Source organism: Coenobita brevimanus, chromosome 97 (genome assembly GCF_032717465.1).
Source record: "Coenobita brevimanus isolate Jiangsu-jjx chromosome 97, ASM3271746v2, whole genome shotgun sequence".
Lineage (NCBI taxonomy): Eukaryota > Metazoa > Arthropoda > Malacostraca > Decapoda > Coenobitidae > Coenobita > Coenobita brevimanus.
In genome coordinates, this window is record NC_137050.1 from 17,356,490 (window position 1) to 17,373,029 (window position 16,540).

The 16,540-nt window shown below is 42.2% G+C and overlaps 1 protein-coding gene across 1 annotated transcript in view; it reads right to left on the reverse strand.

The window, feature by feature from the left end:
• LOC145413616 (uncharacterized) overlaps positions 1-16,540 on the reverse strand; it is a 569,601-nt gene that overhangs the window by 228,516 nt on the left and 324,545 nt on the right. The window contains exon 18 of the mRNA XM_080283270.1: positions 8,099-8,284. Within this exon, the coding sequence (XP_080139396.1) occupies positions 8,099-8,284 (186 nt within the window). The remainder of the gene's footprint in view (positions 1-8,098; positions 8,285-16,540) is intronic.

A 16,540-nucleotide genomic window follows, 5' to 3' on the forward strand; every position in this document is an offset into this window, starting at 1 on the left:
AATATCCTGACCATCCCCTTTTGCTGACCTTTTTAGTGTGACACTAACATTGAGAGAAGGCTTGACCAGCATACTCTCCCAAACACTTTTCTCTACCTCATGCATTACCCTACATGCAGGTTACATATCACACAACATCACAGGGATTGATAACAGAATGGGCATGCGGCCAGAAAACTTTGCTCCCCACTACTTAGTGATGGACTTCTTGTGGGGATGCGTGACATGGGTTTCACCAGAATAATTCTGGGGACTGGGATGGGATGGGGCTCAGATCTGTGATCGAGGGTACAGGGCACAGCAGTTCCCACGCTGCCACTTCTGCCCAAGAAAGAGGGACCCGAACCCGGGAGTAGCACACCGGACTGCCCTATCACTGGGTTTATAATGGCAGGGCAGTTACAGTGACAAGGTGCACTTGGGGGGTATCCCTGTGGCTGCCCTAAGGCCACTGCCACAGCCACTGGTCATGGCTGGTGGGCTATGGGTCCCAGGTCCCACACCTGGACTTGGGACATGGCAAAACGGAAGCCTGATGATAATGAATCACCCAAGGGGATCAGAGTGGCATCTTGAAATGTGGGTAGTTTGAAAGGTGGAGCGAGGGAAGTGGTTCAGGCAATGAGCAGGAGGTGGGTGGATGTCGGCTGTGTACAGGAGGTTAGATACAAGGGAGGATCAGCCAGAATGATTGCCAGGAGGGACCGTCGGTGTAAGATATTTTGGCAGGGAAAGACAGAAAGGTATGAAGGAGCACGTGTGGTGGTTAAGGAAAAATGGGTAGAATATGTCATGAATGTAATGAGATTGTCTATATATCTATTGCCAGACACCTCAATCCCATACGGGGTGGCCATAAACAAATCGCCTCCATGTCGCCCTGTCCCCTGCCATTTCACTCCCCTGCTCCCAACTCAAACAACCCTCTCTCATATGCCTCTCCACTCCATCCCTCCATCTCATCTTTGGCCTCCCCCTCCCTCTCCCACCCTCCACTTCACTCACATACACTCTCCTTGTCAGTCTCTCACCCTCTATCCTCTCCACATGGCCAAACCACCTCAGTGTGTTCCTCATAACGCTTCCTATCACATCCACATCAACACCACAACGCTCCTTTGTATCCCCATTTGTCAGCCTGTCTCTCCATGTGACTCCACAGGCTCCTCTTAAATAACTCATTTCCACTGCTCTCACTCTTGACTTGTGTCCTTCCAACAACGTCCAAGCTTCATATCCATACATTAGAGTTGGTATCACAATACTGTCATGTAGTAACTTTTTCACTTCCTTGCTCACTTCCCTGTTTCTTATCACTGATTTCAAGGAACCGGCAACCTTTCTTCCTTGTTGTACCCTTTCAAGCACTTCACCCTCCAAACTTCCATCCTTACTCATCACACTACCCAAGTACTTAAACGTACTCACATTTTCCATTTCCTCACCATCCAACCTCACTGTACATTCACTGACTTCACCTCTCTCAAAGACTATCATTTTACTCTTCCCTACATTCACCTTTAGATTCCATTTCTAACAAACTCTCCCAAACTCATCCACCAAGCCTTGCAGCTCCACTTCGTCTTCACTTAACAACACAGTATCTTCTGCAAACAACAGTACAGGGAGTATCCAAACACTACCCTCTCTCACTAGGGCCACTCCAACATCCACTACCCTACCTTGTATCTCTTTTATTACCCCATCCATGTACAGATTGAACAACCATGGAGACATGACACATCCCTGTTTCAACCCAACTTTCAAAGAGAAAAATTCACTCAGTTCACCATCCACACACACTGAAGCCTTAGCACCACCATACATACTCTTCGCACATTCAACAACTTCCCAACTACTCCATATATTCTTAATACTTTCCACAATCCTTGTCTATCTACCCTATCATATGCTTTCTCCAAATCCATGAAGGCCACATACAACTTCTTTCTCTTCTCTAGAAACTTTTCCACTAAAGATCTAAGAATGAATATCTGACCAACACAACTTCATCCCTTCCTAAAACCTCTCTGTTCTTCTCCAACTCATTCCTCTATTATTTCTCAAACTGTCAATAAGTATCCTACCATACACTTTTCCTATTACACTAAGAAGACAAATGCCCCTATGATTACCACACACTTCTTTTTCCCCTTTTCCTTTGTGCAAGGGAATAATTATACCTGACTTCCAATCCTCCGGACTCTACTTTCCTCCCAGGCCAATCTGCACATCTTCCACATCCATTCTACTACTATCTCTCCCCCATGCTTCAGCATTTCACCACACACTCCATCAATTCCTGGGGCTTTCCCCAATTTGACTTTCTTCATTGCTTCAACAACTTCCATCCTACTGATTTCTTCCTGTCTTCTCACCTCCCTCCTCCTTCAAGCCATTCCCCAGCCACTTATACTCACATTACTTCCATTCCCTATGTTTAACAATTCCTTAAAGCGTTCTCTCCATCTGCTCACTTTTTCTCCCTTTTCCACTAGTAATCTACCATTTTTATCTTTCACTTCCCTACTAACTTCACTGCCACCCTGTCTTACTCTCTTCACCTCTTTCCAGAACATTTCCTTACATTCTCTCCACTTTACACTCAAATTCCTTCCAAATTCCTCATCCACTCTCTTCTTACTCTCTCTTACTAATCTTTTCACCTCTCTCTTGATTTCTACATATAACTCTTTCTTTCACCTCTGAACTTCTTCCACTCCCCTATTTCTCATCCATTCATTGTATGCTTTCTTCTTTTGTGCCACAGCCTGTCTCACCTCTTCATTCCACCATGCTGTTCCTTGCACCCCTTTCCATTTTCTCTTCACCCCACACATTTATTCACAAGCTGCACATATTTCTTCTGTGAATAGCTTGCACACACCTTCCACATCCCCCATCTGCTCCAATTCATATTTAATCATTCCTCCACTTCTCTCTTATAGTCTCCCTTTTTCTCATCCTCTTGTAACCTTTCCACTCTCCTTGCAACTACTCCTTCCTCCCGTCTTTCCCTTCTTCTATTTCTCCATCTTACTGGGATCTTGATTCTGGCCACCACCAAGTAGTGGTCAGAAAGTCCACTCCCCCAACCTCTATAAGCTCTTGCATCCATTACATCTTCACATCCTTTCATCCACACACACATAATCAATCATTGCCTTCCTTTTGTTCAGTTCACCACCCACCCTTCTCATCACTCTCCATGTACACCTGTGGATCATTTTGTCTCTGAAGAGGGTATTGGCTATCACCAACCCCCTCCCGGCACAAATGTCTACTAATGCACTGCCATTCTCATCTATCTCAGCAGGCACACCCCATTCACCAACTATTCCATCCACTTTCACATTCCCTACTTTACCACTCGTATCACCAATTAAAAACACTCTCTCATTCCTTCCAAACTTTTCCATGCACATTTCCACATTTGTCCAGAACTCTTCCCTCACTCTGCTTGCACGATCTTGCATTGGCGCATACACGCACACAATCCCCCACATTTGTAGTCCAACCTTCAATCTTACCCACACAATCCTTGAGCCAACTGACCCATACTCTCTTATATTTTCCTTCCATCTGTTTCTCACTAGAATACACACTCCTTTTGCCCTCTCATTCTCACCTACTCCTGCACATTTACCCCAACCATACTTCCATTCTCTCACACTCTTTCCACTCCATTTAGTTTCAGTTACTCCACATACATCCACTTTCGCACCCTCAAGCACCTGGACAATCTCTCTCTCTTTCACCTCATCATTTGCACCTCTTACATTCCACGTCGCAATCCATACCACGTCCTTTGTCGTCAACTTTTGGTCAGTCCTTGTCCGAGGCTTATTGTTCGTCTTTTTAGTTAGCTGTTTTCCGGGGAGGGGCACTAACCCTCCGCCAACCCTTTTAGTCGCCTCATACGACAAGCAGGGATACTGGAGGAGTATTCTTGAAACCCCCCTTACCGCCAGGGGCGGTAGGGGGGTTTTCAAGAAGAGTCAAAATTTGGTTCGGAAGGCTCACAGTTTTATTTATATCGGCATATGCTCCACACGCTTGCTCGGATGATGTAGAAAAAGACAGATTTTGGGATGACTTAATACATGTGCTAAGTGGTATGGGCAATGATGAAATTATACTTTTAGAAGGGGACTTAACTGGTCATGTAGGTGAAGCAGCTCAATGATATGGAGGGGTACACAGTGGATGCGCATATCGAATGAGAAATGAGGAAGAGGAAAGGATACTCAAATTTGGAAGGGCAAAGAACATGACTGTGTGCAACAAGCATTTTAGGGAAAAGAGAGTAGATTGATTGCATACATATCTGGGGGAAATAGTAGCCAGATAGATTTTTTCCTGGTCAGGAGGTTTCCTGGGCAGGAGGGCTGATTAGAGGATTATGCGGGGTGTTAAAGTTACAGAGAGCAAAGAGTGTCTTTAGAAACACAAATTATTGATATGGGACATGGTGCTGAAGGAGCAGGTGATGAAGTAAAGGAGCTATGCACCTAGTAGGAAGACATGGAAACTGAAAAACCTACTATAGTGAGAAGAGTAGAGTGGTAGCTGACCAGGATGCAGTTGATGGAAATGTTAATGAACTGTACAGAGCTTTCAAGAACAATCTCCTGCGAGTTACTGATTCAGCTTGTGGATGGACAAAGGGCCTCCCAGGATGAGGGTTTAGAAGCTGCAGTTAATTAAGGAAAAGAGAAAGCTTTTCTGAGAATGGAGAAAGGTTGGTAACAAAGAGGAATCCTTGGCAGCTAGGTCTAGGGGTAAAAAAAGAGGCATACAGAGCAAAATTTGAGTCTCAGAGTATTTATTTATTTATTTATTTTTAACCTAAACAGTGTTGAATGGAAGAATATGATATATAAGGTGGCAGATCAGATGAAGAGGGAAAACAGGGATATCATAGGTAAGAAGTGTGAGGGATGATGAAGGAAAAGTGGTGAACAGTGAGGATATTAAAGACACCAAGAGAGAACATCATAACCAGCTGCTAAATGAGGAGTATGACAGAAACAGAAGTTTCCATTCGGCGGATCCAATGTCTGACCCTTGGCCTTTGATTGATGCTGCTCCTGTGATTGGGGCAATAGGCAGATGCAGGTGGAGAATGCAACAGTTATATCTGAGCTGACTGCTGAAATGCTGAAGGCCACAGGAGATATAGGAGTGGGGAGTTACTGATTTGATAAATATGATTATATATATGAGTGTGTTGTCCCAGATGACTGGCTGACGAGTGCAATTGTAAATGAGTACATGGGGAAGGATGATGCCCTAGAAAGAGGAAATTATAGAGGCACAAAACTTTTGGACCAGATTATAAAGACAATGGAGAGACTTCTGAACAGTGTGATTAGTGTGAATATTATGAGATGCAGTTTCAGTTTATGCCAAGCAAAAAACCCACTGATCACATATTCAATGTCTGATAGTTTCAGGAAAAATATATAAAGAAGAAAAGGGATCTGTATTTGTTTCTGTTGATTTGGAAAAGGCCTCTGACAGAGTTCATAGGGGGGTATTGATTTAGAGAGCTTGGGACTGAGGAGTGGCTAGTTAGAATGATTATGGCTATGTATGTGGGTGCTTGACCCACGTGAGAGTGACTGGAGATCTGAGTGATGGGTTTCCAGGAATGTTGGTGTGCATCTGGGGTCAGTCTTGAGCCCCTTACTGTTTATCATGGTGCTCAAAGCCCTCTCACATGGCTTCAGAAATGGATTCTCGTGGGAGATGCTTGCTGATCATTTGGTGCTGATTGCAAAGAGAGGTGCAGGAAAGGTTTCAGAAATAGACAGATGATATGGGGCACAAGGGCTTGAGAGTAAATGCAGATAAAACAAAGGTGATGGTCACTAGGGTACTTTGACAGTACTGTACTGTCAAAGAAGAGGGAGAGTGGCCATGTGGGGTTGCCACATGGGCATGGGAAGTAATGCCAGCTTGTGCAGTGTCCAGGATAAGTGAGTGCATTAGAAGTGTAGTGGTGTTACAGGCAGACTGTAAGATAGTCCTGACTTCATGTGTGTGGTGTGTTGGGAAGAGCATGTGCAGACTGTCAGATGTGAAAGGACTTATCTTGCTGATGAGTGTCTTGAGTGTGTGGAAGAGTTTTGTTACTTAAGAGACATGTTATGTGTTGGAGGTGGGGTTGGAGCTCTGTTGCTGGAGTGAAGAGTTGTTGGAGGAAGTTCAGGGAGCTGTTGCTTCTCCTGACACTGAGAGAGCTTTCCCTCCATGCTAAGGGAAATTGTATGCGGCAAGTGTTAGGAGTGCAATGCTGTATGGTTATGAGACCTGAGCAGTAAAGGAAGAGGATATTCGCAGGCTCAAACATACAGAAATGACAATGATCAGATGAATGTGCAGTGCATCCTTGAATGTGAGGCCTTGGGAGGCTAGGTTTATGATGGAGGAGTTAAGAGGAAGGATGGAACTGGAGTATATTGGTGTTGTGATTAGGAGGGGTAGATTTAGTTGGTCTGGGCATGTGAAAAGAATGGGGGATGACACCTGGGTGCAGAAAGTGAGATGCATTAACGCTGGATATAGGGTCGCAAAAGGCAGACCAAAAACTACCTGGGATGAGGCCATAGAGTGTGACCTCAGAGATAAGGAACTTGGTAGGGAGGCTGCCAGAGACTGAGCAACATGGAAAGCTCCCATTAAGGACCAAAGCCGATGTATGCAAGCATGTTGGAGCCTTTATAAATGAAACAAAATTAAATGAAATGCCAAGAGTCACCACACTTACTTACCACCAGCAAACAGTAAACCTTACTCATATAAAAGCTTTTGGCCTTCTTTCTTTTCCCATTCACCCACTTATTATTCTGCATTTTAAATGGTTTTCAGTAGGACTCTTCTTTATGAAGCTGCAAAATGGTGTCAATTTAACATTCATTTACTGTGGATCAGGCTAAACAATGAGCAAAATCTTAAATAAAAGGCACTTAATGTTTCTTCCATCTGTATCCGATATACCAATATCGACAGTAAAGATCTGCATCGGTTTAGCATTGGAAAACATGCAAATATAGGTGATGTACTGGACTGGTGAATAATATCTGTTACAGCCCTACTATGGCGCTATCACTAAGCCCCTTTCTTGGGTGTTTTGACAGGGGATAGGTGGGACACTGTGGGCAGGCAGGAAATGAACTGAACAATGTGACTTTGTAATTTCTCGCTATCAAAGTGTGTGAATGATGCTGCCCGATACATACATAGCTGACTCTAATGAGATGCCAGAGACTGTCTGACATCACATTACAGGTGTGCTCTTCAATCTATGGTGTAGCAGTGATTGTGTGATGCCTTGTGACCCAAAGGAACTAGAACCCCTCAGTGATCACATGATACCTTGTGACCCAAAGGATAAGGGCTAAACTTTAGTTACTGGTCTCATCCTTCCACTACCCATACAGGTAATTCCTTTTCCTCCTCATCCCCTCATCAATGCTGTTATCTGAGCAGATCTGTAAATTACCTAAGATACTGCCAAAAAAACATAATCTTCTAAAAATTAAATAAAAAATGAAAGTTGCCCATTTCTAAGAGAGCTGAACAAAAGAGATATGAGGTAAAGATCATATATATTTATGATGCCTGGATACACTGCATTTAAAAGACTGGAGGTCAAGACATCTTTGCATTAAAGGCAAGTTTGAAGGTATCACAATTATCATCATTTTATTATCTTGTTCTCACAGGAGAGTGACATACTGTGGGAAGCTCTTTGATCTCTTGCACAACATTAATCACATGCCGTAAGACTCTGCCCTTACATGTCAAAGGGGCCACAAGGTTGCCTACATTACATGTGGTGTCAAGTCCCCAAATTCCTACCTGGTAGTCCCCTACTTGCAAGAAAGTGAAAATGCAGCACATGGGTAATATCTTCCTATCAGTTCCAGCGATCCTGGCAAAAACAGGGATATGTCCATTACACCTAACAAACATTCTTTAATTATGCTTGAGAAAGAGAAATTTTATAAATAGGGATCCTGTACTTGTACTATTATGCATTTTAAGAATTTTATGCCTGATCACCCAATACATGACAAGAAGCTGTAAATACCTGTAAATTGGCAATTGAAAGGGGGTCATTGATGTGCTTCTCACCACCGCTGCGCCAGTGGTAAAAACCTGGGTTTCTGAGAACAAGCGTGTCACATTCTCGGTCACCATGAGCCAAGTGGTGACGGTCCGCAATTTCACGACTTATAGTTTCAAATGCCACACCACCTATCCTGGAAGCAGTGCCCTGAAATGGATGAGAACATACATGATGTACATTACTGTTATTTCTAAACTATCATTTACTCACCAATTATATTATTAATATACTACTTTCTGCACATCAAAAAACAGTCACTATTCACATAGCTAGAATGGAAGATGTTAACAAGTAAGTACATGCCGAAAATGCTGAGAAATTTTTATTATGTATTGTATAAAGTCAAAATGTTGATGATTAACTCAACCACCACTCAGGATATAGAGACAAACCCGCAGTAGCTGAGGATATATCCCCAGCAGTTAACTGGCAAGTAATGTATAGAACAGCTGCTTTTTGCACGACGCGCTCGTTGTTACTTCAGCTGGGTACTGTAACTGGCTGCAGATGTTGTATGTGCCCCCTATTATGCTTCTGGCCTCATTCCACTTCTGTGCTTATAAACTTATGTTGACAGGCTCCTTATAATGTCACTTGAAATACAGTACAACCTCACTATAACAGATTAACCCTCTCAGGCACGGTCACGCGATTCGCGTGACGTGGCGTGCATTGTGAAAAGGCACAATCACTCGAATTGCGTGGTTTAAGCACAAAAATATTCGTCAGAAAAAAAGTTATAGGCCGATTTGCGTGATTTTTGGATGCGTGATAGCGCCGCCAATACTCTCTGGAGGTAAGTCATTGGCAACGCTGCATCACTTTATCTGCCTCAACCCACTCCCTCCAACCTCAGTCATTGTCAAGCAGTCAGGCGGTGGGTGTGACAGCTCGCAGTTCCCTTTAAATCCTCCATTATTTTCCCCCTCTCGCCCGAAGCAAAGGCCCCTATTGACTCAATGAGATAATACATTGTATGTGAACATATAGTGACGTGATATTGTCGATGGAACATACATATATGTGTTGAAAAGGAATTATGGCGGTTAGCAATCGTTGGTCCTTGGAGAGAGACGCATGGTCAGTGTAGCGGGGTTTCGCCACTCCGCCCCCCCGTAGGCTGTATGGCGTGAGTTGAAATACGTACATAAATGAAGCCAAGGCCTAAATATATATTGTGTGAAAGGTACTGTGGATGGCATGGTGAAATTATGGAGCCAGCAAGTGTTACGTACGGCGTAGGGCCAACCCGGGAGTCGGGAGGGGAGAATTGTAGCGGTGTTTTGTGGCTTGAATTATTGTGATTCTGATCATGTAAATGCGTATGAAATTGTATGAAATATACATAAAACATGCTGTAAATGCATATGGAATTATATGAAATATACGTAAAACATGCTACGAGTTTCCGTGAACGAGTGTGGTGTGTGCCAAAAATAGCGTTGCCTCATACTCTCAGGGATAAAATGACGGTATAATGCAGTCACGAGTGGAATATTTGCCGAGGTTGTGGTTGATGCATTGTTTTAGTAATGTATTTGTGTCTGATATCGTGTGAAATGCACGTGAAATGTGCCATATGTGCTCGTGAATGCATAAAAGTTAGGGTGTGTAACGGAGGTTAGCAATAGTTTAGCGTCACGTGTGAAGGGGAAGGTATGGACGGCTACGAACACGTGATGTAATTGCGCAGGTACTGTACGTTGATGACCTGTAGTAATAACTTATGCTTATTATATAATGTACATGAAGTGTGCAGCGAGTGTTAGTGTATGTGCGTATCCTTGATTAGCGATAGTTCAGAGGAAGGTGAGCTGGGCAAGGTATCGAAGCCTACGAACGCCGGAGGTAATTGCACAGGTAATGTACATTGATGTGACCTTTAGTAATAACATGCTTATTATATAATGTACCGCAAGTGTTATGGTACTCTCGCAGCAAGAATTCTGTTCAGGATGTGAAAGAATGTGGAAATTCCCCAAGTGCGACATTGTAATTTTGACCACCAATTTTAGGATTATCACTTTGTCTCCCTGCGAAATGCACGTGAAATGTGCCGTATGTGCTCGTGAATGCATAAAAATTAGGGTGTGTAACGGAGGTTTAGCAATAGTTTAGCGTCAGGTGTGGAGGGGAAGGTATGGACGCCTCCGAACACGTGAGGTACAGTACAATCCCAGTTAACCGGGTGGCTTGGGGAATTTACCTTCCCGGTTACAGATTTTTCCCGTACAGTAATCCCGCATATTTTGCGGTAGTTACGTTCTTGTAACCCCCGCGAAAAGTCAATTCCGCGAATACTCTATTAACAATTGAATCTTACACTTGTGTCCACCATGCTGCCCATCACACAGTCCATGTCCATACTGATTGCGAGACAATTCGCCGTCAGACAATTCCCCGTCAAAACATGGACGATTCCCCTTCATAACAATTCGCACCCTGGACGATTCCCCGCCATTCTATAAATATACTAATCAATACTTTCATCAATATACTTATTAATTAATCAATACTTTAATAACTATATTTCAGGGGGATCCAGCAAAGTCTATGTTCAGTAGCGTAGGTTCTGGATATTATTTATTAGTTGCTCCTTTAGTCAATAATTAACTTGTTTCTTCCTCGCTGTACTGTAGTTGCCTTTGAATTATATTCTAGCGTCACCCATAGCTATCTTCATTAATGAAGGCGAATTGTTTTGTGTTTGTTGTGACTGCGAATTGTCCCGAAACCTCCATACTCATCCCGAAATACCTTCTTACAAGATTGAAAGCACAGACTCCATTATGAAGGAAAAACGTAAACACCGTACTGTAATACACAATTATCTACACATTTATTCACAAAACAGTACAAAATAAAAAGATGCATTAACTGGTGATAGCAAACACTCCCACGGTCGTTTCTTAGCTTGTCCAGTAACACAATTTTCTCTGCTAAGGTCATAACTTTTCTTGATCGTTTTGTCACTTTGGAGTTCTTACTAATTGTATTATTAGCCTTTGGTGAGGCTGGCTTACGTCCTGGGGCCATGTGGAAAGCAAGTGGGAGGCAAGAGGCTCGTATCATACTGCGGTTACAAGTACAACAGACACGTGAGGCAGTCAGGCGTGGAGTGATGAATGCGGGGCAGAGAGCAGTGTTACCATATCCAAACAACGAAATTATGCTAGGGCAATGAAAAAATTATGCTAGATTGAGCAAATTTGTTCCAAGTAAAAAATGAATTATGCTAACTTGAAGCTAAATGATAAAATTCTATACATATTCGTGCAACATATCAATTATGTATTGTTTACTATGAAAATATTAAAATGAACCTACATACAGTAAGAGGATAAATATCGGTTTTCTGCCCGTACTGCTTTTTCCCACGAAACTTACGTTTTTCTGATGGATTTTGATGTGATTCATTCGATTTTGAGCATTTCCTTCAGAAATAATCAGATTTTGAGATATGACCCCCCCATCCCCTTGCAATAATGGGGGATCTTTGGGGAATCGGAGGTTATAGGGAGGGGGGAAAACACAGAAAATGGTCATTTCCGACTGAAATGAAGCTGAAAATCGAATGAATCATACCAAAATCCATCGGAAAAACCTAGGTTTCATGGGTAAAGTACAAAGCTCAAACTTATCCTAACCTAACCTAACTGAACCAAACCGAACCTAACCTAAAACCTAACCTAACCTAATCCAACCTAACCTAACCTAACCTAATCCAACCCAACCAAGCCCAAACTGAAAGTAACCAACTATTCAAACATCTTCTTACCTTATTCGTCTCTCCCTCTCTCTCTTTCTCTCTCTCTCTCTCTGATTTGTAGCTTTTATAAAATTATTCCAAAAATATTCCATTCCATTCTATATTATGCTAGAATGATTCTAAAACTTCTAATATGCTAAAAAATATTCCAGACTCGAATATTTGATCAAAATTATGCTAAAAGAATAAAATTATGCTAGATATGGTAACACTGGCAGAGGGGCCGCGGGAAAGGGACAGACTACAAAGGGTGGCGTGAGTTTACCGCGCTACAATTGGAAGCTGCGGGAATTTCAGATTTTTTGTTTTCTGTATATTCAAGGATATTTTAGTTGAACTTATTAATGCTAAGAAAATCCGCGAGAGGGCAAAACCGTAGACAAAAAATCCGCAAAAAATGCGGGAGTACTGTATAGATGGAGAAAAGCTAAACCATTTAAGATTTCAAGATGACATTGTCCTAATCTCAGAAAAAGCAGAGACATTGCAAGAAATGTTAAATGACCTGAACAGAGAAAGTCTCAAAGTAGGGCTAAAGATGAACCGGAGTAAAACTAAAGTAATGTTTAATCCTCAAACACCAAAGAGCGTCATAAGAATAAGTGGAGAAATTCTTGAAGAAGTTGAGGAGTACAATTACCTGGGACAAACACTAAAATTAACGAAAGATAATGATAGCGAAATAAAAAGACGCATTACAATTGGATGGAAAACTTTCAGTAAACATAGAGACATTATGAAAAATAGCTTGCCAGTTTGTATGAAACGAAAGGTATAAATGTATAATTCCAGCTATGACATATGGTTGTGAGACTTGGAAACTGACAAAATCGAGGGAAAATAAATTAATTCGTTCTCAGAGAGCAATGGAAAGGTCAATGTTGGGAATATCTTTAAGAGACAGGAAAAGATCAACTTGGGTGAGAGAGCAGACTAAAGTCAAAGATATTATAGAAGTTATAAAAGAACAGAAATGGAGGTGGGCAGGCCATGTAGCAAGAACAAGGGATAATCGATGGAGCACGAGGTTGACTGACTGGAGACCAAGAGATGGTAAGCGTAGCAGAAAAAGACCAGACAGGAGGTGGAGAGATGAGATAGAGAAATTTGCAGGGAAAACATGGCAGAGATTGGCTCAGTCAAGGAATTCGTGGAGAAGGCTGGGGGAGGCCTTTGTTCAGCAGTGGACTTGTAATGGCTGCTGCTGATGATGATCATGATAATATATATAATAATACTGTACTGTACACTGATAAATATGTCTTTTATTTACCTTATTGTGGTGAACACTGCTGAAGTGGTCCATTAAAGGAGTCTGTACAGTAAAGATGATTATACTGGAGAGAAAGTGTCACACTTTAACTTAAGGGCACTTACACAAAACAAGTACTGTACTGTGATGTACTTTAAGGTCAGGCAATCCTTCTGCTTCTTGCTTTATCGAACTTATCCAGAAAATAAGAATTTAGCCTGGTCAGCTCTTTGAGTCCAATAAAAGCAAATGCCAGTACACTGCAGTCTGTTATATTGAGGTTTTACTATACAGGTCTCCCTTGTTTTATGATTGGTATGCGTTCCTAGAAAGGCAATCGTAAACCAAAAGATCGTAAAGCGAAATTAAGGTTTAATGGGAAAAATAGGGATGCGTTCCTGGACTCGTGTATAAGGAACCAAAGACCCATACAAGTGATCCAATATGCAATAATATTGATGATGTTTTATGTATTGTAGAATCATGCTTGTCTCCCCAGCTTCCTTAATGTTGACAGTGTGCTTTATAACAGTCGATACAATCGACTGTGCAAGACTCATGGAACGAACGATGGAGTTTGCCCCCTCACCTGCTTCATGCCGTTTCACAATATTAAGCTTAGACTCCAGGGTGAAGGACGTTTTTGTTTTCTTTGGCTTCATATCACCAGCACCAGATGTTGCAGGGCGTTTACAAGACATCACGGTGGTGGCACTGGGGGGTGCAAAATATGAAGAACAGGAAAAATAGTAATATCCTGGGCACTGATGCACACAGGCGCACAGAGGTTGTATGCTGAACGAGCACGCGGATGAGACTGGCAAAAGCGAGGGAAACTGTGTGGGCGGGGCGGGTATGCCACGCAACTCTCAGCTGATCTGCCTGTGAGTGCGGGATTTCCACATGCCCAATCATAAATGCGAGGGAGCTCAATCGTAAAATGAACACTTGGTACTAAAGAAGAAGGATCGTAAATGAGAACTATCGTAAAACGATACAGCGTAAAACGAGGGAGACCTGCACTTAACTATACAGACATACCTCGGTTTAACGAGGCAATTGGTTAAGTAAAAACCCACCGCTAGGCAGGGTAACGTATCTCGGGGTAGATTATAATGTAAAGTACAGGGATACGTTTTTGAGCCTTGGGTTCTCCCCCCAACCAAGTCCTAAACCCACTGAGTCCTAAAAAAAGTTTAAAGCCACGCCGAATGGCCTAATAGCTGTAAAGGAAGCTAACCTAAGCCTAAAACCAGTGCCTGTCTCGCTTGTATTGTACCTACCCAAGGTCACTGCAGAATGTGATCTCCAGCTTGTACTCAAACTCGATATAGAAGAAGCAGCAGTATTGTATACAATTCCATCATCAGACAGTGCTGGGATGATGAAATAAACATCTGTTATGTATAATAATAATGTATGAATGATGCAGAATCGTCCAAGGTGCGAACTGTTGCGACGGAGAATAGTTGATATTTTGACGGGGAATTCTCTTGACGGGGAATGAGATTGATGCTGCTGCTAGCGGGATGAATCTGCCGGTTGGAACTCCACAGCTGATCACCAATATTATGTATCAGCTTGTGACTGCACTGTTCCAAGTAGGTTATCAAGATATACTGTTCCGCCTGGTCAAAGTCACTTCCAGTTGACACTCTCCACCAATGTCTTTCTCACACACAGGAGATGGTGGGAATCGGTGTAGATCCTATTGAAGGAATGGTAAGTAGCATGTGCAGGTGACAGAAAAATGAGCAGATTTATCTCTCGTTACTGGTCACAGAAAGATACAACTGCGACACAGAGAGAACTCAGAGCAATACGTCCCTCTCATTTGAATGATAAGTGCGTTATGCCTCACATCTGCCCCGCTCCCCACTGGGAGTTGGGAGTGGTCAGATCAGCATAAAATAGAGGTGTCAATCCTCAGATATTATAGGATTTACGTAAGAGCAGAAGTAAGTTACAACTTTACCATACACATTATACACCTCAATAAAGTAGCACAGATTACATAAAAATATACCAACAGGGTAAATGTTTCCCCAAGACTTTAAACATATATACAATTCATATTTCTCTATCGCCTTCCCTTACCCTCATGTTTACACCGGAAAAGTGCTGACTTTCGCAGGTCTGGCGCTCATTTTATTCCCACACCACACAGTAGCAAGAGACATGTTCCAATGTGGAAAAAAATGTCAGACACTAGAACAGGGACAGCCTTTTCAACGGCCCCTCTCTATGCTGTTTTTGTTACTGTTCTGGTTACTGAGCTTATTTATATTTCTCTATCTTATTTTTCAACATTTATTTAGAAATCGCTTTGTATTTTCAAAGTGTTTTCCTTTGAAGAGCCCGATTGTAAACACATGATTTATCGATCAATGATGCAATCAGGATTGCCTGTTCAAAGGCCCCTCTTTATGTTAATTTAGTAACTGTTCTGGTTGCTGAGGTCCTTTACTTTCTTCTCTCTTATTTTCTAACATACATTTAGAAATTCCTTTGTATTTCCGAAGCGTTTTCCCTGGAACAACCCAAAATGTAAACAAATGAATTATCAATCAATGATGTGATAGGGATAGTCTTTTCAACAGCCCCTCTTTATGTCATTTTAGCTACTGTTCTCGTTGCAGAGCTACTTTATTTTATTTTCTCTTATTTTCCACCATTTATTTAGAAAATTTTGTGGTAGGTGTGGACACTCACCAACCACTCACTCAGTGTAGTGCTGTTCTCGGGTGTCTGCCCTTTCCTCTCCTCCATCCTTCTTTCCTTCCATCCTCTTCTGTCTTTCTTTCCTTCATTCTTTCCTCGTCCTTCTGCCCATGGGTGATTTTACACTCCCTCTTCTGTCTTTCTTTTCCATCAATCTTTCCTCTTCATTCTGCCTGTGGGTGACTCTACACTGAGTGACAAGTCAAACGGTTTCCTGTACACCAGGAAATCATTTACTACGCAGGGTGGTAACTATATAACCAAATTTTGGCACCTGGTGGTTTAATGGGTAATTACGGTGCTCCAATCGGATTGAGCCAGTGAAGGTGTATATCCAAGGGATGGTTGGGGTTTATTGCTTGTGTAATGCCACTCAGAGATGAGTGAGGCTGGTCACTTTCATCTTAAATGTCAGGACCAATTTGCCTAGCCCTGGGCTCCTACGCTCCTCATTGGGCAATGTAGGATTGGAAGATGAATGATGATGATATTTAGAAATTCCTTTGTGTTTTCAAGGCATTTTTCCTTGAACAGTCCAAATGTAAACACATGATTCAGTGATGTCACAGTTTTCATCAATGCATGAAATATTTACTCTTTAGGGTTTTCATAATTTGTAATATTTATTTAAAATTATTATTATTAATGAGGTTGATGGGAG